General features: G+C 42.4%; 1 protein-coding gene across 10 annotated transcripts in view; it reads left to right on the plus strand.

Annotated features, from left to right (window-relative positions):
- The window catches only part of MYO9A (myosin IXA), a 184,152-nt gene that overhangs the window by 92,830 nt on the left and 65,842 nt on the right, over positions 1 to 25,480 (plus strand). For all 10 annotated transcript variants that reach the window (XM_056346113.1, XM_056346117.1, XM_056346120.1 and 7 more), the window contains 2 exons: positions 14,520 to 14,636; positions 23,721 to 23,855. In XM_056346113.1, coding sequence (XP_056202088.1) covers positions 14,520 to 14,636; positions 23,721 to 23,855 — 252 coding nt within the window. The remainder of the gene's footprint in view (positions 1 to 14,519; positions 14,637 to 23,720; positions 23,856 to 25,480) is intronic.

A 25,480-nucleotide genomic window follows, 5' to 3' on the forward strand; every position in this document is an offset into this window, starting at 1 on the left:
CATGAAGTGTCACTTCACCTTGACCTCCTTCACCTGGGATGAATTTCTTGCTGGTGAATAGAAGCCACTTGGCATGTTCATGAATAACTATCACAGGGTGGTTATTTTGGACAATAAACTGTGCTGCGTAAGTGGCTTAGGCTTGGAGAGAACATTTAATTTTTGGCATGGTAACAGTTAATTGGCAGAGACACAAGATGGAGAAGCCTTGTGGAGCAGACCTTAATGAGGGGAAAAAAGTACTTCATTACAGCAAAGAGTTGAGCGATGTTTCATTAGCTTATGTGCTAGTAGTGGTACTGTCTAATGCCTTTTTCAGACCATTATAAAAAGAAAAGGAATGGAGTTTCGGGGCCAAATGGCATAACATTACCTAAGATGATTAAAAAACAAAAACAAACAAAAAAAAACACAAACCAAAAACCCAAAGGAAAAGATCATAGTTGTAACTAATCATGAGGATTTAACAGACTGAAAATCTTAAGAGGAGAAAAAGTAGGAGAGAAAATAATGAATAGCATGAAGAAAGTGGAATGAAAATTTTCAGTCCTGAAGTATGAGGACAGGGACACTTAATGGCATAGAAAGTAGCAAAACTGCTGGAAGCACCTACATATGCCAAACCCCATTAGCTTAGGAGACTCGTCACCACAGGTTATTAGCATCAGGAGCTTAGCAGGGCTCCTTTGAAGACCTGGTACGTTGATGAGTGTATTCAGAGTTAACAGATAAATATTAATAGAATAAAACTGAAACCCCACAAAGCTTTTAAGAGCCGAGCAAGCGTCTCTGCTTCAGGACATGAGGGCAACCTGTCAGTGTAGAACTTCAAAAGAAACTGTTTCATGGGATTAAGTTTCTCATTTTTCCCTTCAAAATGCAAGGACCAGCTGTGCTTGGTGACAGAATACAGATTAGATGAGACTAGTGGTTTTATCAGACTGGTGTCCTGCATGTGTTTCTTCATGGGATACAGCATCCTTCCTTTATTAGAAAGACTAGAGTCCATTGACGTTCGGTCTTTTTTTAACCTGTTTTCATTATGTTTTCATGTTATTATATGATTATATGCCCTAACTTTCCCACAAAGTAGTGCATGGGAGATGATGCTGAGATCTGGCTGAACAGAGCTCATGTCTCTGAGGATCTCCCAGACCTGCAGACCTTCTTGGCTGCCAACGTACACCTGAACACCTGGGGAACCCGTCACTCGTGTGCCAGAGCTGTTATGGTCATTCTGCTGCTCTGTGCCACCATGAAACTTCTTGTGTCTTAGCTGCATTCATGCTATTTATTTGGCACTAAAGTCTGGGAGAAAAGGAAGATGTTTGAATTTCAAGATTTCTGAGCAAAGTCCAAAATTGTGACTTTAAGAAGGCAAATGCTGATTTGCCATGGACTACTCTGCCCATAACAGACGTCCCCACCCCAGCTGCCCTTCCTATCATCAAATCCATTCTTGACTCTTTAAAGATTTCCTTTAATTGCGTCTCATTACTGAAAAGATGCTTTAATTTCACAGAGTCCCTTTTGTTGCTTAAGTTTAGGATAAATGCATGTGACAAGTTTCATAGGAATGGAAAAAGCCATTCCTGGGTTAGCAAGTCTGCTCTTCCCACATGGGATGTAGTTTTGGTACAGTTGCTTGGAATATGGGCTTTTTCTATATGATGCCAATCTGAATAAATTTAGTTTGATTTCTTCTCAGCTTAAGGCTGTTCTTCAGTACCTGGAGGAGGAGGAGGCATAGAAGCTCCATGGCTGGACAGGTTCTGTTGCACAGACTTTGCTTCTACGGCTATAACAGCCAAGTTGTGACGAGAAATAATTTCTCTTTGAGGAAGCTTGCCAAAACCCCAGCCTGTAGTGAAGATGATGATACACTGGCAGAACAAGTTTTTCTACAATAGTGTCTTCTGCTTGGGAAGGGCCCATGGAAAGGCAGGATTTGGCTTGTAAAAGGTCGAGTGCTATTTGTGGTGATGTGTTGGACTTCACGGTAGAGTGCTGGTACGTTGTGCCTGTAAAGTGGTGATCAAATTTCCCTAAGCGTAGCCTACAGGTTCCTCCTCAGGTCAGGTCACACATCTACTTCTTGTGCCACTGAGTGACCTATTCATTTATTTCCGTACCAGTTTCAATGTGAAAACGTGGATTGAGTGGGATCTCGGTCCATGCTTTTGATAGGACAGACTCTGGATGAACATAGTGAAGGAAAACACATTTTTGTTTGGGGAAAAAAAAAGTGTTTGAAACCTTTGCCATCAGCAAATTTGGCTGCCTGGTGACTGATGGTCTGCAGCTGTTTATGGTGGCCTCGTGACCATGTGATGTGAGCACCTTTCAGGGCGCATGATTGATGTGTCCCTTCTCTCACCCTTCCCTTCACAGGGAGAACCGAGAGCCACAGGCTCGTTTTCTGGAAGAGTTTTATTTCAGGAAGAGGGTGGGTATTTTTCTTTCTTGATGTGTTACAGATGACACTTTCTAACCATGCTGTCTAGACCAGAAGGCTTTGACTTCAGTCTTTTCAGGAAGATGATGCTTGTAACCGCATGACTCCACAGCTGAGACAGAAAACAGCTAACAAGATTTTGTTGGTTTAGTTTGGGTTTGGCTGTAACCTGGTGCTTTTTATGAAAAGTATGACCGCAGCATATCACATATTCAGCTACAATATGACAATATTATAGACAGGGACTTGCAAAGTGTCTTTAAAAATAAATAGCAGGCAGGCTTCAGTCTGTGATGGGGATGATTGGTCCCCATCTGTCCTCTTCCAAGTCCTGCCTATCACTAGCTGAGGTACAATAGGTGGGTCCTCAACACCCACGGAAGACTTTTTTGTTTCACATTTTCCACTTCATTTTCCCCATTTACATGCATCTAACAACAGGAGGACACAAGTCAGGAGGGAGCAGGTTGCCGGAGCATGCAGACACCACCTGTTATTTCCGGGGAGTCGTGTCAGCACAGGAACAGCCTGAGCAGTCTCAGTGGGAACGTAGGCAAGAGAGGAAGCAGTGTAAGAATGAATGCATTAACTCATGACAAAGACTGCAATATTAAAAATGTTTTTATTTAAAAAAATACTATATTTTTATTTAAAAAGTAACTAGTGATTAATGGTTTCTTATTTGCTAGAGTAGCAGGTAAGCTAGTAGCTCTGAAGGGCTTTCTTGTCAACCTGATGATACCCTGATGCAGGAAGACTGTCTCACTGGACAAAGCCATTGATTTGACTTCTCCTGTTGTGGCTGGGATTTTTTGGGAAGGGGGTTGGCATAGTTTGGGAGAGCCCCTGAAAATACCTCTGAGTCATACAGTCTGGCAGGTTGGAGATGGACCTTTTGTCTAAGGAAGGTGGTTGTGAAGGTACTGGGAGACTGGTCCTAGAGAAGGGAGAGCACAAGAAAAATTAAAAACCAGTATTTGATATGTAAAGCTGGAAACTAGTACCAAAAAGAAAAAATGTCTCTCAATCTGAGAACTTTATAACTGATTGAGTGAAAAAATTCTGCAATGCCTTCATGTTTCAGTGTTGTATTGGACAACAATTTGGTATTGTATTGTAGTGACATTCCAGTCTATTTTTTCTCATTGAAAAATCCACCCATAAGTTCTGGAAAATTTCATTGACACTTGCATCTCTTGGATAAAATCCATTGGCAGTACAGCATGCTGCCTCGGCTCCGGGGTGATGGTGGAATGTTTCTGCCAGGACATGGCAGCCAGCCGGGAAGACAGGAGCCAGCAGCTGTGGGTAGTGCAAGGCTTAGGGGTTTTAGTTTTGTTTTAAGTATATAGTTTGCAGGTACATTTGTAGAGGTAAAACATAAAAATGAGTGTTTTCGGGAAAGTTTACTGCATTTTTTAAATTAACTTTTTTTTTGTAATTGTACTCGCATTTTTCACTCTTCTTCCAATGATGCTTTTAAATAAATTTTCCTCCTCTTTAATCAAACATAAAAATCATTAAAAAGAACCTTTTGCAGGCTGGAGTCAGCATGGTGCGTTAATGATTAGAGTTCTCTTAGGAAAAGCAAACATGAGAATGACAGGATTTTAATATGATGCTAAGATAAAATACGAGTATGGAAAATTACATCATACTTATCCAGCCCGAGTATGATATAATACTCCTTGATGCCAAGATAGGGATTAAGCTAGAGTCTGATATCCTGCAAGAGTACTTTCCTCTGGGTGTTAAGCCTCTGTTTAAAAAAAAAAAAAAAAAAAAAAAAAGCTAAGCCTGCCTGTCTCAGCCTATGTCCCGTGACCCAGAGGGTGAACCACAAAAGCTGCTTAATCTATCTCCCGCCGCAGGACATGGCTGTGAATGTAAACCAGACGCACGATGTATTCTGTCATAAATAGAAAGCCAGCAGGAAACCATAATTCTGTGTCCACACACACATGTGACTTGGGACCCGCCGAACAGGCTGAAGCTGATGTGAGATAAGAATGAGACACTAAAACCTGCATTTGGACAAAAAGAGGGATTTAGGCCGTGCCTAATTCCAGCAATTTATAGGTTTTAATCTATTTTTTTCAAATCCAAAAACGTTTTCCCAACTTTGGTGGTGAACTGTAGAGGGGATGCTGTGTGCCAGCAGGTTTTGTGTGCAGTGCTACTATACTTCATCACCATCCTCCTCGTTTTCTGCTCCTTCCCTCATTTAGCTGTGCTTCACAGCTACGTGTCTCTCCCTTCAGATGCTGCTCCCTCTCAGGCAGGAGGGATAGACCCAATGAGCCACCCTCGGCAGCTGTCTCCTGACTGTACAACGACAAACCCAAGCTGAAGCCACCTGACATAGGGTGTTTTTTCAGCCCTCATGGAGCAGTAACAGTGTTGGAGATATGAAAATTGGATTTTAATAGTATTTTAGCAGTAGCTACTTGCCCAATGCTAGCACTCTTATTAGTAGCTGGCAGCCTTAAGCCCTATTCAAATAAAAGTATATTTTGAGTCTGTTTTATTTAGTCATGTGTTTCATGACTGCTGCAGAGATTGTCACCAGGATGCCCATGTGTGCTGTTTTCAATTGACTGCGTGTCCAAGGTTTACTGAGGGTGGGAGATTGGCGGCTGTTCCTGCTCGTTAGACCCCTTCATGAGATACAAATCAAGTGCGTTTGGAGAGCTTGAATAGCTCTTGGTTTTGCTTGTTCTAATCTCGGATAAATCCTATTCCTGGTAGTGGCAGCTCTTCACACTGGCTAAGCATTGCTAATATTTTTCTTTTCATTTTTTTGAGAGAAAAATGTGGATTTTTTTAGAATAGAAACTGATTTATTGCGTAACTTATGCACACAGCGTAATTTTGTTGAATAGATACTGTGAGTCAAATAAGAAAACAAATACACTTTTTTCCTGATGTTTTTTTTCCCCCCCGTTTGAAAATTATATATATTGCTCAAACCCACAGAATTGATTGAAAGAGGGAGGGAGGCATCATCAGATGATGTTAGCTAAATACCATAGGCAAAAATTCAGTAGATATTAAAATGTGGTGTTTTTCCTCTGAGTCATCCCAGAATAAGACATTTGTGTTACAGTAAGTACAGATGTAATTATGAAGCCAGATTTTACCTTAAGAGAATAAATGGGGGGGAAATGGGAATGGCTGATAAGGATTTTGAAACAGACATCAAATGATAACAAAGATCAAATCCTGTGTATGATAATGGCTCACAGAATTATTTTTTTTTTTGTAGGATATCAACAGGTTCCTGGGATTTAGTGCCAAATCCCTGAGCAGAAATGCCAATTGATTCATCGGGTAATGCACTGAAATTTATTCCACATATTAAAAGAAAAATAAACAAAGCCCCCATAGAACCACTAAAAAAATATATACAGATTTGATTTTTGGAGGGATTTCCTGAAGAGGAAGAATCTTAGTGTTGCCTTTCCATGCACCCCCACCCCAAATATTTCATTGGAAGCACCTTTCATCCTTGTATAGAAATTATAGGAAGTCTATCAAAGGCCCTGAGGGAGAAGGGGATATTTCCTTTCTTCCTGTGTTCGTATCTTATTTCCTGAAGAGAAGAGGAATCTCTGTTTCTATTATACACAATCAGAAAACGTTATTTTGTGATGCCTGGCTTTACTGAAATAACTTTATTCCTGCCTTTGTGTTTTACACCAAGTCTTGCAGACTTCACAGTCTGAAACAAATTTTTCTTGTCATCCTGGAATTACTCGAATTGGTGGTTTTTTCTAAGTATTTGTCGACAGGGATCTGAAAGGAGAGCATTGCTTGTTTTCTTCCTAGAGGGCAGGAAACCCCCACGCACACATGTGTTCAGGCACGTGTTATGGAAGAGCTGGTGGGTCACGAGGAGAGAAAGAATCCATAGGTAGTTTCTACAGCTGTATCAAGATCATTTGTATTTTAACAAATAAATTTCTGGGGGCTATTGCAGGTTCTTATGGGGAAGTTCACAAGGAGAGTTGCTTGCAAAGCCAGACTTTTGGGGATGGGTGAGTTTTGCATTTGTAGGGAGCACAGGTGCTGGCAATGGGTGTATCCAGTGTGAGCAAATAACACTTATGTCCATCACCAGGTACACGCACACACAGGCTCTAGGGGAAATGCTGAAAAACTGGAGGAGGAAAGCACTGTGGCTAACAAGGCAACAAGTCTTCTAGCTAACAGCAAAGCAACAAGTCATTGGTGTCTTCTAACAAATCTATTCTAGATCCAACAAATTTTCCAGAGGTGTGCTTGAGAAATGGCATTTAAACAGCCAGTTTTCAAGTACTTACAGCTTTTAGAAAATCTGGGAGTGGGTACACTGACCTCGCTCCCATGTCTGTGGTATTGTCTGGTGAAAAACTGGGATTTAATGGCATAATGCTGACAAAGTAGTTGAAGGTGTAATAACATGTTGACCAACTGAGTCGTTCAGCATCTCTTTATGGATGTTTCATAGATTTGAATAATCCTGAAGAAACAGGATAAGGGTTGCACACTGTCACAGTTAATAAACTTTATGGAGGGTTAATCTCATTAGAGCTTTAATTCAGTTTGATGCTTATGCTTACTCTCCAGTTCTATTTTGTAAGTCTGCTTCTCATTAACTCAGTCTGTACTTAAGAACTGGGATCCAAAAACCTAGCTCTGGGTGCCCAGACCCTTCATAAGCTGCATTTTTTTTACAATAGTGACCCAAAATAGATTGCTGCTGCCCAATATGCATGCATTAAAGGGCATTTTTTTCTGTGCAAAATGCTCTTTGGGTTTTTCTGCCTCACTTTTCTAGAGAGGAGTGTGCAGTGTCTCCTGCGCTTGGGAGGTAGTAGTGATGGAGTGATGCTCAGCATCCCTCCTGAGCAAACTCAGTGGCTGTTAAGATGTAATTGCTTTTTTTATGAACTGGTCATAAGAGCTGCCTGTACCCAGATACCCATCACCCAGCCTTTCTGTTCTGTTTGTCCAGGATCAGTTTATCTCATCCTTTGCATTAGCAGTGAGGGAAGATGGGCAGACCTCTCAATGAGCTAAGATGTTTAAAGTCTTTAGAGATCTGTAGCTGTCTCTCAGACACCACTTGGGAATCATTTCTTACGCAGAAGTGATCAGCACATCAATATAGCGCACTTTCTAAGCAATAACGAAAGGGATAAACTTGGCTTTGCTTCTGCTTCTTTTTCATTTTCTGAGTGTACGTGTAGAGTGATGCACTGCACATAAATGGTTATTTATTTTCTGCAGGCTTTTTTAAAACAAAATGTTAGTGAAAGTGTTTATGCTAGTTACAAGAGCCCTTCATGCTATGTTTTTGTTTGGGTCAAAAATGTTTAAAGTTGAATGTTGGAGCCCGGTTGCTGTTCCAGATACAGTCAACTGTTTGTTTGGTTTGGATGGAGTAACTGTGGGGAGAGGATCTGGCTTTTGTATTTCAGTATCACTCTGGATCTTGCTGGAGTTAGTGGGGTCCATACTCCAGTAAATGCTCATCTTGGCGATGGAAGCGTTTGATTAAAACCACATAGCTTCCCACAGCATCTCGATGGTTTTTCCTGCAGCAGGGTCTGTTTGTCTTCTGCTCCCCAGGACGTGCAATCACCGGGATATTGTTGCAGTTACTGGTGCAGTAAACTGGTGCTCCTTGCCTTTCAAAGCCTTTCGACATTTGTTTCCACCCATCTCCATTCCTATGTCTATCCATACTCCAGGCTTTATTTATTCCCCATAGTCTGACAGACTTACAATACTTGGGGTTTTGTTATTGGAGTTGAGCTATTGCTTGCCCTTGCGCATCTGTTAGCGAGTCAGCAATATAGATGCTGAATCCAGTAAGGATCATGGGTTGCACGCTGGGGAGATGATGTGAAAATGGCTCTAAAAGGTTACCTGGGCATCTGCCAGGAGGGCAGGGCACCAGGGTGGCCCTCAGAGCCTGCAGTGGTGCTGGGGGGAAAAGGAGGTGGAGAAGGATGAAGATCTGTCCAGTGGTATGTGGGCATCTCTTCCCCGTGCGCCTGGCTGAGTCATCTGTTGGTTTTACGCGGAGATGAGTCCAAAAGCAGGGCAGAGCTTGGCGCATCTTCTGTACTGGGCTGTGTCAAGAAGGTGAAATCAAGAGCTGTGTTTGATAAGGGTACCGTAAATTAAGCCTTCCTTGAGCACCAAACCCAGCCAGCCATGTAAATAGAAAGTGGACTGAGCTCAGTTTGGTTGTGACGGACCACCTTGCTGGCAGCCTGCGCTCGCTTCAGGATGTGTTTTTGGGATAGAAGGGTCCCCATTGGATTATGTGCTGTACGTATACATATCTTAAGTGCTGGTGTTGCCCCTACACCAGCCAGTGCCTTAGTACGCTGTTGGGGTCAAAGTGCGGGAGGTACCTCCTGGTTTTGGCTCCAGGACCAAGTCCGGAGTCCAGAAGATCTGTGGCATTGCAGTGCCAGCGCAGACTTTGCACAAACATGGGCCCGAGTTCTACTGTTTCTGGCAGCCCTGCATCTCCAAGAAGGTCCAGGGGGACATGCAGGGGAAAGAAAGTTCGAAAAGAAATTGGAAGCGCACAGTGTTTTTTCTAATGAATTTTTGAGAGTTGGTGCATCCAGCACACAACTGTACAGCAAAGGGGCCCAGCTGCTTGTGCAGCACTACAGATGTGGCAGTCCCAGCTTTTTTTGGTATTTAAAGCTGCAAAGTTCAACTGGCAGCTTGTAGGATGAAATTGCTCCCTTAGATTTAATTTTTTTTAAAAAAAACCAAATTGTGTCAGGGTGAGTAAAAAATTGCTGGGTGAACCAGGGTTTTGGGAAGTGAAAAGGGTGCTTTAATCTTGGTTATCTGTGTGTATGCTGTGGTTTCTGAATATGCAGCACAGTGGAAGAAACCATCATTCTGGCATTTATTAAAAATATTTTTTTTCTTAAGAGCTATACTGGCTCTGGTCATCCTTCTCCCCCCCCCCCCCAGGCTTTAACAGCAGCCAACAGAAACAGTGCAAAAAAAAGTGTATTAAAATACCACTATTTACATCATCACATACAGCTTTTTTCTCTTCATGAGTTTTTGCTCTTCATGAGTCATTGGTTCTGTGAGAGAAGATGGTATGGGACTGTCTAATGCAAAGATGGTATTGTTATAGCAAAGAAGCCTATAAAATTCAAGTTTCATAGATAATAACTTAAAAATACTGATTTTTTTTTTTTAATTCGATTGCAACCAGCAGAACTATTTTAGGGAAAGGGAAGAAATTTTTTTAATTATTTTTTTTTAAGCAGACATACTATTTAGATTGTTAATGCCTCTTGGTTTTGTTTGATGGTGGTTTTTTTGGGGGGGTGGGGTGGGTTTTTTCGTTTTTTGTTTTGTTTTTTTTTACTTGACACACTTGTTTTCCCATTTATAAATTTGGGGGGGGGAGGTGTAATCCTTTTGCTTTTCCTGAATTATCAGGGTACCATCAAATATTTTGAATAATGCCAGCAGAAAAAGACCTTTACTCAGAGTTTCACATCTCAGTTGAGTGCAGAATAGCAGGAGTAAGAAATCCTGACCCTGGGGTGGGGAGCGGTGGTGATGTAGGGACAGCAGCAGGCAGAAGATGCGTTCCTATATGTTTAGAGAGTTTGTAATCTTATGAATTAAGAATCTACTGAGCACATACAAATGTGTTTTACAGAGGCTTTTAATTTGAGCAAATTTGGTTTTCTTAGATTATATCTTTTGCCGCCTCTAAAACACAGGCTGTTGCTGCCGAAACTCTTTAAGTCCTTGCTCCAAAACACTTCAAAGAGAGATTTTAATTCTTAAGTCTGTCTTCCCCTTGATACTTATGGCAGATGTTTCCAAAGTATATCTATTTTTAAGGTAGCCTGAATCTGATGCCTTTTATGAAAACTTTCAGGCCAATTAATTTGACAATACAGTCTTACAAAGAAACCCAGATATTTTAATCCAGAAGTTGGCCAACCCCAACAAGTAGCATTTCTAGCATATAATAAATAAAATACATATCTTTGCAAGCCTGCTAAGCAGGAAACCTATTGATTAAAACCTTGCCTTCAGATTATTTCCTGAATTGCCAAGTTAAAAAGTGCATTTAAGATAGATCTTGTTTTCAAGTCAGCAATATTTTCGTATGTGTGCAAGATGTTGCGCTCGCTTTGATGCCAGAGAGATTTGCTTTGGTGTTGCAGGAGCTATTTTTATTTTGCTTTGTGAGTGAAATAAAAATGGTTTGATGAGTGCCACAGTGTTCCAGATCTGCCTAAATGTCATGTAATGACACTTACAGAAGAGACAAGAAGCTGTAGGTGACTACCTGAAGACAATCCATATGTAATATTTCCTATAAATTTCAGACAATATTCACATTTAATATATGTAGGATAATAAAGACAGGAATAAATATATACCCGAATAACTATAGGAGCAAATGTTCAAGCACTTATTTGAAATGCCATGCTGCATAGGAGTGGATGTAAGTGCATGGTGCAATCCTTCCTTGAGTCACAAGCCAGAGTGCCTGGAGTGTCGCACACCAGGTCGTGATGTGAGCAGCAGGAATGGCGGGGCAGGCTGAGCATCCTTTACCCTGCCATGCCTCTGCAGCTTTACCCTGTTGAACAGAAAAAGAAAAAGCAAAACATATGGAAAAGGACAAACAGCTGTACAGGGTGGGGTTTATTTATTTTTATTTCAAGGGTTTTATGGACTAGTGGTGTTTTGAGCTGTCTGCATGGTGGCATATGGCAATGCAAGGTGAATGGCTTAAATAAAAAATATAAGTGGAAAACTTGTTTTCAAAGCGGGCTATTCCAACAATTTGGAGGGAAATGTGAAATCGTACTCTTGAAATTGCAGCAGCTCCTTAATTTGAAAAGAAATAATATTCACTGATGATCTTCATGTTAGGTAGGTTGAGATTTGTTTAGGATAGTGAGGGGCTTTATTTATAATGTAACATCATCCAGGATCTATTCTAAAGAAAAATTTATTTAAATGGAAAAAAAACCACAAAACTTGAGTCATATGAAATAGGTTAATGTTTTTGCTGATACGTTTTAAATGAATGTTGCAAGAAGGCAAAGTGCTGTCTTCAAATCTTCAAGCCAATTAAAAATGCCTCATTTTAGAAAGCTGCTGCCGGTTGGGTACTGCAGCCTTCGGGTGCCGTGGATGTTGGATGCTGGGGACTTCATTCCCAGTGCTGGTGGACATTGCTCCTCATGAGCAGGTCCATCAGGGGTGGGGAGCTGAGCTTGGAGAGCCCCTTTTGGTGGGACTCCATAGCACCCAGCAGCACTGGAGCAACTTGGGTGTCCAAAGTCAGATTTTTAGCTCTGTGTGTGGTGGAAATCCTGCAAGGAGACTGCGAGTATCTGGCAAAGCAAGCATCCCAGTTTCGGCACCGCTGCATTTCATTGTTTGGGGAGCGTGCAGGGTGCAGCGCTGTTTTTCACACCACCACAAGTCTGCTCTGATGGCACATCTGTTGAGGAATTCTCCAGATTTGTTGGTAAAACAGAGAGAAGAAATTGGCTCATAAGGAGCCAACAAATTTGCAAATGAAATCTACGTATGTGTGTGCTCTGCTCTGCCCTGCCTATGTTCTCTGTATGTTGCTTTACTGAGAGTTTCCTATCAGGTCTTACAATACAGCCATCACTTCTAAAAATAAATATTGAAGAATCTGAGACCTGGGCTGTTGATTGTGGTTTTGAGTCCCAAGTGTAGCAAGGAAAGCAGCTCTCTGTGGGTTGCCCTTGCCATGTAGCTGAGGTGGAAGAGCCATGGCTTACAGCCCACCCTGAACATCCCTGGAGGAAACTGGGCAATGCTGGCATGGTGCAGGCTTAATGATGTCCTCATCTATTTTAGAAAAAAGGAGGATAATTCAGCAAAGACCTGCACATCCCCTGTAGCCTCTAATAAAAGGGGGAAAGAAAAGTATTGCAATATAAACCCATGTGTGACGGTATAGAGGAAACGATGCTGCTGTTTGTGGTCTTTAAACAGAAATGGTTTTCCTTTCTAATTGCATGCCTTTGTGTTGGAGCAGTTAATTGGGCTGCTTTACGCTAGGACAAAGCATGATGGCAGCGAGAAACATTCCTGGGTCTTGGCCTTGGTTTTTCCCCAGAGACTGAATTTTTCTGGTGTGACAGTGGCACTGATTGTTTTCCAGCTTTATCCAATCAAATAAGATGAGATGGAGCATGGAGTGAGAGAATGGTCTTTAAATTTTTTATTAGTCACTGAAATATTCCCCCACATTTTGAGAAAATGTGAAAAATAAAAACGACAGAAAAAAAAACCTTCAACCCTCCCATGCTGCTTGTAATAAAAACAGCAAAAAAACCCTCCCCAAAACCTTTTCTTCAGTAAAGGGAACAAAAACCAAGTTACTGGAGACTAGACCTGTTTGGATTGCTAAATGCCAGCTGCTTTCCAACACTTGTTGGATAGCTCAGACATTTCAAGAGCTCACCCTTAGTCTTTAAAAGTGCTATTTTGGTTCTGCGCTACAAATCCTTTTGGTCCTGTTGCTCATCTGTTTTCATGGTATGCTTGGTTTTGGTTTGTAGCAATGCTTTTTTTGGGGCAAGCAAGCAATTCCTTCTTAACTGTTGTGATATTTTGTAATTGTCCTTGCAACGTGGCTTATCTAACTTTTTTATTCCCCCCGAGCAACGGTTAGCAGCGTACAGAGGCTTATGTACAATGTGAGCTCACGAGCATCTGCAGTTGCGGACCACATTACTGCCTTCTCCTGTTCCAAGTTGAGAGGGCGAGAAAGCGACACGGTGTACTGGATTAATTGCACATTAAGAGCAAAATGTTGGCAGAACAGCTTGTGTTCGCACTAAAAAAATGCTCTCATAAAGAATTAAAGGGAAAAGAGGTGGGAACAAGCTAATTGAAGAGAAATGATGCTACGTGAGCATTATTCTTTTGCTTTGGGTCAGTGAAATAAGGCCACTCAGGTGATGTCCCTTGAAGGGAGGGTTCTTGGGAAGGACTACAAGACAAAGTGTGACAAGCCACTGATTCGTTGTAGTTCAAGGTCTCAATGTGTGAACCTTCTGTTCCCTTGTTTATTCTTCTACAGTGGCTAAAATGAACTGAAGTTTAACAGTTACAGCTGGTGTCATAAGATTTTAAGTGACTAGTATGTACCAAAGCACTCCAATAAAACTCAAGGTAATAGTTTAAACCAAGGAAGAATCACAGGCAGCAAGAACAAAGATAGCCCTTAAATATGAATTATGGCTTTAGGGTTACGTATGTAGGTGCCTGTCCCGAAGCACACGTGTTTGGGAAGGTGCAGCCCAGGCACCCTCCCTGGATCTTGGTTGTCATCACTGTTGATCCAGCAAAATCTCTTTGCATTGTGGCCGTGAGCACTGTGGTAGGAATGGCCTTTCTTCCAGAGGTTTTATTCCGCTTGCCAGGAGAGCTGTTGGAGGAGCAGTCAGTCGGCCTGCCCTGATTTGTAGCTCATGTTGGCAGTACCTGGGAAACAAAGTTTTCAGTAACGCTCACAGATTTACTGTAGGGGGTTTAGCCTGCCCTTTTGTAACCCTTCGGCTGGTACCAGGCACTGCCTGCCCAGCGTGTGCTTTCATGTCACTTGTTGTCGTTGCTGTGCAATGTCCACCCACCTTTCTTTCTCCCTGAATAAACTCTTCAATGATCTTGGTGATGTTATATTAAAAAATTTAAAAATACATATTTATTTTTAATATTTGTATAGTTTTTATTTTCTTTTCACTGATGGGATTTATGGTGTGATCTCGTGCATCATCTGCTTGAATGCACCAAAAGAAACCAAGCCAAAGTCAGGGGGCACGTCGCATGGCCCTGGGATTGCAACCAACACCCAATGGCATCAGGGCCATTGGCGTATGCAGCATAAATTAAAATAGCGGACAAAAGCTTTGGCAAGGGAGAAATACGAAAATCGGATGTGGGAGCTTGAGAAGCAAACCCTATCTTAGTGGCAGGCATCACTTCCAATCAGCTTTTTTCATTTCCCTTTCAGGCTGTGACAGTGCGAAACTCCATGGCTAAATCGCTGTACAGCGCCCTGTTCGACTGGATAGTGTTCAGAATTAACCACGCACTTCTCAACTCAAAGGACGTGGAAGAAAGCACCAAGGTAACATCTTGCCAGCTCTTTTGGCTGTACTCTTGTGTTTTTAAAATAGGTAACTACAGGATAAAACATTACCCAAGCACATCACTTAACATGAAGTTAATTTTTCCTCGGTTAATACTTTAGACTGAGTACATCGTTACTTTAAGCGGCATTTGCTGAGCCGGGAAGGGTGCAGTACCTTGAATAATATATCCCCACAGCAGCTGGGGAAGAGGTTTTGTTGTAGCCACAAAAGCCTGTTCCCCCACCCCCTCCAGAAGCCATGCCAAATAATTTTCCTCCTTGTGTGTGAAATATAGGACCGTATAAAAATGAGGGGGGGAAAAAAGGGAAGCCGTGCTAACTGGAGGTGTTTTGATGAAGTTGCTCCATGAAAATAAACAAGCTGTGGTGTCCGTAGGTACTGAGGTAGCACATCTACAACGAGCAGAAAAGTGAGATTAGGGGGGAAAAAGGTCCCGGTGGGAAGAGCAAAGCCAGTGCGGTGCTGACCCGCTTTCCCGAGGAATTGATGGAAAGGATGACGTGACGCTTCCTGCAGTAGCAGGGGCTGGATGCCGCGACCCAGGACATCCTTTCCCAAATCTTTCCTGCATTCATCTGTGCTCATTGGGAGCATGTGTTGGGAGGAGGCTGACCCCCAGAAGCATGGCTGTATGGGATGCAACCATGCACATGTGCACCTGCATCTTGCCAGCTACCCTGGGCCAGCAATGGGGGGTGGCGGGAGGGCAGGTTCAGGGGGGTTGTACATCTGAGCTGAAGGTGCAGCTGCCAAAAGGAGGATAGTTTTGCAAAGTGCTAACATGAAGTTTGAATTATGTTTGTAGGACCAAAGTTGCAGAGTCTTGCAGTGTAGTTGGTCCTTTATGTAACTGCGTAGAAATGCTTGCGGAGCCTAATTATAGACTGGCAATAAATACATGCATATAAAAGTTGGTAATATGCTTTTCTGACAAGAAAGGTTGTTAAAGCGAATAACATCCAGTGTGTCTTATGACTGCACGTGCTTCCTTCCCCTCTGTTTAATATTTTACCCAAAATGTTGTGTTCTTTCCTGATGTTTTTTTTGCAAGTAATCAAAAGTTTTGTCTGGGCTGTCAAGAAAAAAAAATCAAATTCTGTTCATGTATTTGGCAAAGCAGAAAAGGTGGATTTGTTTTGACAAGGAAATGCATCTCAAATACAGATTCATTTTTAATGATCCACTGACAGTTAAAAAACATCTGTTCCATGAGATTTAAATACAAAATCAGACTAGGACGCTATTGTTGGCTTAGTCAACATGTCTGTAATAGCAGGGAACAACAGTAGGTGTTTACGGGCCATTAAACTTTCGTTGCCAACCCCAAATCTCAGCAGGTAAGAGCCAGAACAGCCCAAATTTGTGCTGTTTGCCAGCATTGCCGCTGCATATTAACCCTCTGCTTTCTCCAGCCAAGAATGCTGTGCAGCGTAACCACTTTCACCCTGCCCATCTCCTTATATAGTCTCACAAATTCACAATTCACAGTTTTCTAACCCATTCTTTTTGCCCAGGATCACACAGTGTAGCCATAAGGTGCAGGTCAGGCAGCAGGCACCTGAGCGGTGCTGCCCTGCGCGAGGGATGCACTCAGCATCCGGTGCTGCAGGAACGTCAGGCTCCCGCTGGCAGAGGGGTCCAGCGAAGCGGTGCTGGGCTGTATGTTGGCCAGGTTTGCTGAAACAGGAAGGTAGTGCACAAAATACTGAGAAATATATATTTCTAGAGACAGGAGTGTAATTAATTTTCTCTTCAGAGTTCTCTATGAACGTTGATTGATTTTTCACAAGTCACTCCGAAATCATGAAAATGCACGAATCGTGCCCGTTCTATGGGTAGGGAGGTTAAAGAAGAGAGTGTACGTGTGTTGCACAGAGCTGCCGCGAGCGGCTTCTTTAAACATTGACTAGCTAATTTTCTGTCAAGTTGTTCCAGAGTCACCTCCTCACCCCTGTTTTTTTAGCCCCTGACTTGGGTCCTTCCAGCACAGAGGGAGGAGAAGCGCCTACCTGGACTGGGCAGGGCTGGGAATACCTGCTCCTTTGCTCTTGAGGAATGATGTCACTGCCATTGAGTGGCCAAGGACATCCCAGGCGCTGAGGCACCAGCCAGCAGTTACCACTCTTCTCTGCCCTAAAGGAACCAAGTTGATGCTGATTAATTTGGTTTTTCCAACCACTTCATAATCCTCTTGAAATCCTTTTCAGCTTGTGCTTGAAGAACCCCCAGATGAGGATATAGGTTCTTCTTAATCTCCCATATGTGGTCTTGAGGTTACGCAACACCAACGAGTAGCTGGAAGGTAGACTGGAGCAGGGGCATCTCTGGACCCTGGGAATACGTCCTTGCTGCAAGGCAGGATCTCAGCACTTGGATGATGTCTACTTGCTGGCATCTACCAGCTTCCTTAAAAAAAATCTTCTAAATGCACAGAGTCTCTAATTTATGAAAGAAAAATACTATCTTGCACCTCACCACAAAACGTTGCTGACTTCTGAGTTTGCAGTGGGTGAGCAGTATGACTCACCCTGCAGCAACTGTCCTCACTTAATCCCAGCCCACGCTTGCCACCAATATTCCTCTGACATTTAAGAAATATTCTGAAATAATCCTGTAGGTTGTAAAGGTTCAGGTTGTTAGATGGTGGATTTTTGGCAGAAGGCTTTCTTATATGACAGTTGTGTTTTGCAGAGGTAAAATAAGACTCAAAACCATCGGAATTCTGAGTATATATGGGAGAACTGCACCTGAAGTTGATGAGAAAAATTAATATTAAAGTATATCTCTTCATGAGTGTAAATTTTTATTTCAGTGGTCATGCTCAGCTGTCCTATAAAAACATTCATGGACACCTGTGCGACCTTCACAGACACTGGCTTGACCAGAGCTACCCTTCGTCTGGTTGCGGTAGCGCAGGGTTTTGACGTGAAGGCTGGAGGTTGCAGAAGACAATAAATACTTACGGATGCACATACAGCATCCGCGCAATCCCAGGTTTGCTCTCCACCGTGGGCTGTGGCAACATGTGCAGCCAGCCCAGCCTCCAGCAGCGTGCTTCTGCTGGGGCACAGCAGCTTTACCCCAGCCACCTGGGCAACTGGTGCTGGCCAAAACTCACATGCAGCCAGACTGGTGCCGGAGGTAACCGCCATGCAGGTGGGATGTGGCGGGGAGGCCGTTTATAACTAGTTAGGGCTATTTTATTGCAGGTGGACGAGGTGGTTTAGTGATAGGTGGGAAGAAAGAAGACCTAGATCCTAACAATGTCCAAACCCCAGGAGAATCTGGGACAATGGGAATGAAGACAATTTTCATATCCCAATTTGATGTCAGCAGTAAGAAGAAGATCAAAAGATGAAGCTGGATAAAAAAAAATAAACACCCAGCCGTCATTCTTCCACTGTTTTTCAAGCAAGTATTTGGAAGATGTAAATCAGACCTTTGATACCCAAATTTAGTTAAATGTACAGTGAATTATTTCGGGAAAACACAGCGGGATTTGGCTTATCTTGTTTGCTGATAGGATTTGTAGCATATTGTTTCTGTACTGAGTTGTGAATAAGTTATTTGATATGACTTGTTTTATGCTTGTAGCAGTGCTGCTGTGTATCAGTTTCACTCTGACTCCATTTTCCTTGGTCTTCTCTCTTGCTCTCAGCTTTTTTGATGTTCTCATAATCCTCTACAAACTGTCTGAAATTTGACCTTTATTAACAAGGTCGAAGACTGTTCCTCCTCTTGAGAGCTAGATTATTAAACCTCAGAGAGTCTCTTATTTAGTTCCCCTTCTGTAAATTAGGTTAAGAATTGTTAAAGTCCATCTCGTTGCGTAAAATGATGATGTAGTGTAGATCATGGTAGACCAAAAAGCATTTCTTCCACGGTGTTTTTTTTTTAATTTTTCCCATTGGTTCTTGTGAAGTGTCTTAATTTCTTCCTAAACACCCCTGCTGCTGTTTTCAGGTGAGGTGCTGTGTATGTGGCGATGGTGGTGAATGCTAACGCACGGCCTTGAAGAAAACTCGGGGTTGAATTCATGAAGAGTTCATGGCTATGAAGAAAATAAATTTAAAATTAATCAACTAGTTAATTTTTGGCTATCTGACCTGAAACAGAGGAAGAATTGCTGAACACAAAATGGGTTTAATGTGCATCTGTTAATTAGCTTTAGGTCCCAGTTTCCAAATTTGTAGCAAATCACTGCCTCTTCTGACAACGCAGATTGGAGAAGGCCTTTTAGATTTAGTGGTGACAGGGTTTTGGGTTGGTTTGATTTTGGTTTTTTTTTTTACAGTATTGGCTTTGGAATATTGTTTAAAAAAAGATATTTTTTTAAACACAGATAAAAAAATATTTTTCCCCAGATTTTGAACCAAACCTATTTGAGATTGCCAAAATATACTTCTGTGGTGGTTTGCCATCACAGTGTGTGTTGGGGTGACATAAATCAGCTCCAACGATTCTATTTATTAGTGGTTCGGGAATTAGAGAGCGTCTATTCAGGTGCTTTGAGACTGTCACTTGCCAAAAGCTCTTAAGGCTCCTGCTTGGTGTTTAAATGTCACAGCTGTGACATTTTTAGAAAAGCATGAGGTCACTTTTTATCATCTCAACCAGAAAGTCCTTACTGAGCCAGAGTTTGCCGAAATTCTGAAAATCCTTGTATACATACACTTATAATTACAGGAATTTTGCTATAGATTTGATATACTTAGTAATACGGTGGTCTGCCACAGGCTTGTCTGTGCTGTGTACTTGTTAATCTTAAATGTTAGTTTTGGTAAAGGAACAGCATTGACATGTAAACTAGGCTTGGCTAGTTGAGGTCTAAATCATATTATACCTTAGCATGATTTCCTTATGGCACTCATTCAAACTGTGAATTTGAAACTGGAGAATTAGAAGATTTGTTAATGTAAAATTCTTTTGATTATTTTCTTTAAATATTGGACTGCAAACTTCATCTTAAAAACAGCCAGATTACAGGCTTTTGTCAGGCGGTTTAACAAAATAATTTCATTTATGCATACCTCAATGAAAATAATTTTGTTTCACATTGACATAAGAAATGACTCTGTACTGGTAGATTTGGGCTGCTTTTATAATCGAAAAAGTGATATAACCCTTTTACATAGGTACCATGAGATTCTGAGGGGGGCAGCAGAAGGTAGGAAAATAGCCATAAATTCCCGATTTCTTGTTTTTAAAATCCTTACCAACTTACATGTGTTGGCCTCTTTCTTTCACAGGCTCTGTGATGCTGGCTCCTGCAGCAGAGGGCAGACAGCCTGCTTCACCGCAGAGCTCTGCCCTGCCTTGTCTGGCGTGAAACCCATATCTCCATATGAACCCCACATCTCCAGTGTGTGTTCTGGAGGTGTTGAGGATGCGAGGAAAACACTTGGTTTTCCCTCTGTGACAATGCCAGGATTAATTCTCCTCCTCTTGTACGCGTGGTTTGATACCTGCAGTGACTTTGCTAAATACAGATATATTTTTTCTTAGTTCTATGCATTTTACCTGTCTGAGCTGGTTTAATTTCAGTTGTCAGCAAAAAATTATTAAAAGACAACTTCAAAATATAATATTTTTAACAGGATTCTTTTATAACTGAAATAACTATCAGGAAAAGGATGCTTGACCCTGGAGACGCAAGGAGTGAGGGCAAATCCCTCTGCCAAGCTCAGTCCTTGGTCTGGTGGCTTCCCAATTTCCATCTTCTGGTTGAGTGGCTGTTTCTCATGGGCATTTTGCCAAGTGATGTGAACTTCTGGGAAGCTGACCAAGGACCTTCAGTAGTCATCTTTGTCATGGCATGGGTAGGCGTGAGGAGGTAGACTCTGTCTGGCCCTGGGATAGGGAGAAAAGCCTGGACGAAGGGTAAAGTAGCCAAAGACCTCTTGGGAAAGTGGGTTAGGGTCTTAACCAGTGTGCTTGTATGCTGCTTTGTTTATTGTGTTTTCACTTGTTCCGGCAGCCAAAGCCTGTATCGTGGGGAGGTTCAGCTCGGGAGCCGGGTGGCTGCTCTGCCCACGGCAGCTGCGTCTGCCCCAGCTGTAGGTGCGTCCCTGCTCAGGAGTCGAGCACAGAAGGAATATTTTCTTCCCACGTTATATGATCTGTTGAAAACAGACAAAGTGCAGCATAGATAGTCTGAGTGGTATCTCTGGCAGTGGAGTTAGGCTAGTCTTATGAAATCCAGAGTGCAGATAAGATCAATAAAATTAAAACCAGTGTGCCAACATTAAAGCCAGGTTGTTCTGAGGTGGTGAGGAGGGGGTGTTTCTCCTCCCTGCTTAAGGTTTGGTTCATTGACCAGTGCTCATGCTTTTACCTCTCTTAATATTTTTATTTAATTAATTGTAACGTATGAACAGAGCCCGTGTGTAAGTGAGATGGCTTTGGTTAGACCCCAGTGAGCGGTTCGCTAACGAACTGCCAGTGGAGCTCTCCATGCACGTGTCCTTCAGGCTCTTCACTCCTTTTCTGATGACAACAGGCTCGCTAGGTGAACACAGTCTGAGTTCTATTCGTAACTAATTATTAATTACTTGTTTAACAGAACAGTCATGTACAAGCTTGGAAATTGCAGCAAAAATTATACCTACTTAAGGCTCTTTTCACCCTGGCTCCCTGTGTCAGTGAGGTTTATCTGCTGTCACATCCCCATGCCCCTCTTCTGCTGGATTTACCAAATCCATCCAAAAGGCAGAGCGCTCAAGTTTTATGAAAACCAGTACCTACACAAAGTAGAAAGCTCCACGTTTCTACTCCCATGAAGGGAAGGAGGGATAATCTGAGCCAGGAGGTGATGGGTTGCACTTGCTTGTGGGCCAGAGTACATGTGACTGGGGGTCTGCTGCTGTGCCTTGCCTGGCTGGCATGGGGGAAGCAGGGTTGGTTCAGTGAGGGGGGAGGGGCAGGGGTTGCAAAGCAAGCTGTGAGTTCACAGCAGCGTTGGCCTCGTTTTGCCAACAGAGAAAACCTTGGTGCGCTCATGTCTTGATGAGCATCTCAAGATGTTATTGTAGGTAGAGGGGAAAAAGGAAAGACTAAACAGGCTTTGGCTCTTCAATTTGGAGAAAAGGCTGGGCTGGGATATGGTTGAGGTTTGCAAAATTGTTAAAGTGGTGGGAAAAAGGTGATTTAGAACTGTAATTCACAAAATCGTGCAATTTATGTTGTGGGGTATGGATTTAGTAAAAGAAAACACTTCTCTATCATGAGCTTCTAGAAGTTGGCCTGAGAGACTTGAGGGATCGTAGTGTCAGTGGGTTACCAAGAAGATGGGATGGGTACCTCTTCACATGTCTCTTGCCCGTGAACTAAAGGGAGCACAGAGGTGCCTTTCTATCTCCCTCATCCCAGGACTGTGGGTGGTGGTAGAAGAGGGGTTTGGACCGCAGAAGGGCCATGGTGACATACCTAGGTGTCGCAGGAGAAGAGTCAGAGATCGCCCAGGTCTGAGCTAGTAGTTAGTTTAATGAGTTCTAATCAGTAAATTTAGGTATGTAAAATATTAGTAAGTACAGATGGATTGGCGGTCAATACTTCACAGTTTACTACACTTAAAATTAGTGTGGGATGTGGAGATTATTGCTGAAGCTTACTGTGTGTACCTTAAATGTTACATGCATGCAAAGAATGTCACTTACCAACCCACTGATGCCTGGTGGTCAGCTAAGGGATGTCTCAGCCTCGAGGGGTAACCTTGAAAGGCTCCAGGGGACATCCCTGCCGTGCAGCCAGCGGCTGTGGAGGGAGAGCTCAGTGGGCCTGGAGGGCTGCAGATGCTCATAGTGTAAAGCAGGTGATTTGCAGTCACATTTTCTGCTATGTTACTGCAGTTTCAGCTGCTTATCAGCCCAGTTTCCAGCCAAACAGGTTTTTTTGGGTTTGGTGCTGAGCTGTAACAGATAGCCTCACACAGCAGGATAAACTTTGGTTGGGCTTACTTGCTGGGCACCTGCCTGCACCAAAGTTCAGGGGGTTTAAACGGGAGGAGTGTATCTGTCATGCCAGGGTGGGATGTCCTGCTGCCACGGCTGGAGGTGTTGGGCTGGTCCTGCAGAGCATTTCTTGTGTCCTGGTGGCAGGGGCTGGGATGGCTGTGCCAGAGCGTGGAGCCCTAGGACAGCGGTCCATGGGAAATGAGGCTTGGTTCCCTTCCCTGCTCAGAGACCTCCATTCAACGCAAGCAGTAGCCAAGTCTTTAAAGGGTGCAGAAGGCAGGGAAAGCACGCTCTTGGGTCTTTAGGTTAGAAAAGGAGCTTTTGTTTTATATGCTCAACAGCTCTGTGGCTTTAAGTTTTTGATTATGAAGGAAACTTACTCGGGATGGATTTGAGCCCGTTTTTGCAGCAGCATTACTATTTTTGCGTTCCTTTACAATCCCCTTCAGTAAGGCGAGAGCGACTCAACATTTTCAAAAATCAGTCCGTCTGGGTTACGCTTCTCAGTAGGAAACAGTCGTCTGATCCATCTGATATGCAAGGTGGATGTTTTATGTTTGATAGTATTGTACCTCTGACCAGACTTACTTTCCTTCATTGCAATGAATTATTTCCGTGCAAGCCCCTGCCGTATACGTGTTTCTTCAGAAGGCTTGCAGCCCGAGCATGTTAGCTTAGACATCCTGTATTCCCCTTGTAAGCATGTTTCTCTGGACTGTCTTCGTGGTGTAAGCCTTTTTTTCCAAGCTCTATCCCCATTATCTCAAAAGATAAATACTGTCTTAAATCCAATAGAATAACTTGGAACTGGGTTCAAGTTTCTTCAAAGATGGCAATTTGTCTATAAATTAAAAACACCAAACCACTAACTCTAAAAGGACTTTTCTTTTAGAAAACAGCAATCTACCCAGATACCTAAAGTTACATGTTGTCTCTCTGATGTAGATGAAGTCTTTTAGATGGCATAGTATCAACAATTCTAGTAACAATTAAAAGTCCTGCTATTAAGTATGTTTAATTCTGTTTGTATGCTTTTGGTTATGTACTGTGTACAAATAATTCATTTATGGGATTTTATTCTAATCCTCATTCTTACTTTTCTTGCAGACTTTATCCATTGGAGTACTTGATATTTTTGGGTTTGAAGACTATGAAAATAATAGTTTCGAACAGTTCTGCATTAACTTTGCCAACGAGCGCTTGCAGCACTACTTTAACCAACACATCTTTAAACTTGAACAGGTAGGTCTGGAAATAATTTATTCTGACGCCAGTGAGTGTTGACATGAGTTTGTGGCACTGATGAGGTTCTGAAATTGTCCCTTTAATTCTTTTATGTTAAGGAGTGTACACTGAATTATTCAAATTTAACTTCTAATTTAACATATGACTTCCTGCTAACTGTAAAATAAAGTCCAGCCAGAGATTTGCTGGGTTTCAACAAACGTTTTGGGATGTGAGTATCCTGAAATGCCATGAAGACCTTTACCGTTGCTCTTTTGTCTCCTCATATGCTCAGAGGGCTCATCCATGAGCAATTTCTTTCTTGCCTTTGCTTGGACTTGCTGCTCTGTCATTTAATATCACATAAAAGTTATTTTTCAGCATCTGTTGAAAATGCCATCCCAATCTTCTGGCAGTTTTTTGCTTTCCAGTGTTAATTCATGGGAAGGGAGGGGAAATGTCCCTGTCATACGTGTTCTGTAAGGTCAGGCTTGAGGTCCTTATGACCTCCGTGAGCCATGGCAGATTAGGAGGGGTTGAACTTTAGGCTTTGCTTTAGGTTTGTTAAGACTGGGTGTTGCTTTCAAGCCTCAAATTAATGTGCTGAGAGAGATATAACAAAAATACAGGCCATAGTTTAGCAGGTAACATATATGATAAGATGGCATAGTCTATTAATTAGGATGGGAGGAGGCTTCTCCAAACACCATTTGTTATCTAACAACAAGCAAGACAAGAAAACTGCTAAAGTACATGTTGTTTCATGGATGCACAACATATAATTGGGCTGTCTAATGCAGGAAATATGTTATAGACCTTCAAAATTACCTTTTTTGTTTTTAATGCCAGTCTGCATGCCTTCCCTTTGGGTGAAATTCTCCTTTGGGTGAGGTCAAGGGAAATCCTCCTTATCATTAGTTTCGGTAGAGCTAGTATTTGATAAACAGTGTCCTGCAGTCTGAGTCCAGCTGAGATCAGAGAATTAAATCTGCCCTTCCCAGAAACCCTGATAGTTTCATTTTGGGCCTCTACAGTGTTATAAGAGATCTGAAAAGTAAGAAAAAAGAAGCTTTCTTGAGTATGAGAAGGGTCAGAAATAAGCAGTATAGCCTTGAATGGATCATTTGGGGAAGTTTGCTCCAGAGTTTGATGCTTCTCTGTTAATGCTTTTTTTTTTTTTTTTTTTTTTTTTCCTTCAAGAAAGTGGAGCAGAGCTGCTCAGACCTGTTTTTTAGGTCTTTGTATGTGGTTGTACCCTACTCAATAGATGCTTTAAGAAGTTAGTAGGACAACCTGTCTGTATTTCTAGGAATAGATCTGTTTTACCATTTTCTACCATGAAAATGCAAACTAAAAGACTATTGCAAAGCAAATACAGCTATTTTTTTTCTATAAATGTAACTGATAAGCTTTCTAGAAGAGGCTTGGGAGAGGAGGACCCTTCCTGAAAGCTGGAGAGAGATGGTACCTCAATGAGGTGGGATTTTGGGACATGAGGGTTTTGGCAGCCTCCACCAGTTTCATAGGAGGGAGCCGAGCTGCTGTCATCCATAAGGGAATTCTGGTGCTTGGGCTGGGATTTCTTAGCAGGTCAGTGCTCCTCCCTAAGCCTGGGGTATATGCAGAGCTCCTGATTGCAGCAA

Source organism: Falco biarmicus, chromosome 7 (genome assembly GCF_023638135.1).
Source record: "Falco biarmicus isolate bFalBia1 chromosome 7, bFalBia1.pri, whole genome shotgun sequence".
Taxonomy (NCBI): domain Eukaryota; kingdom Metazoa; phylum Chordata; class Aves; order Falconiformes; family Falconidae; genus Falco; species Falco biarmicus.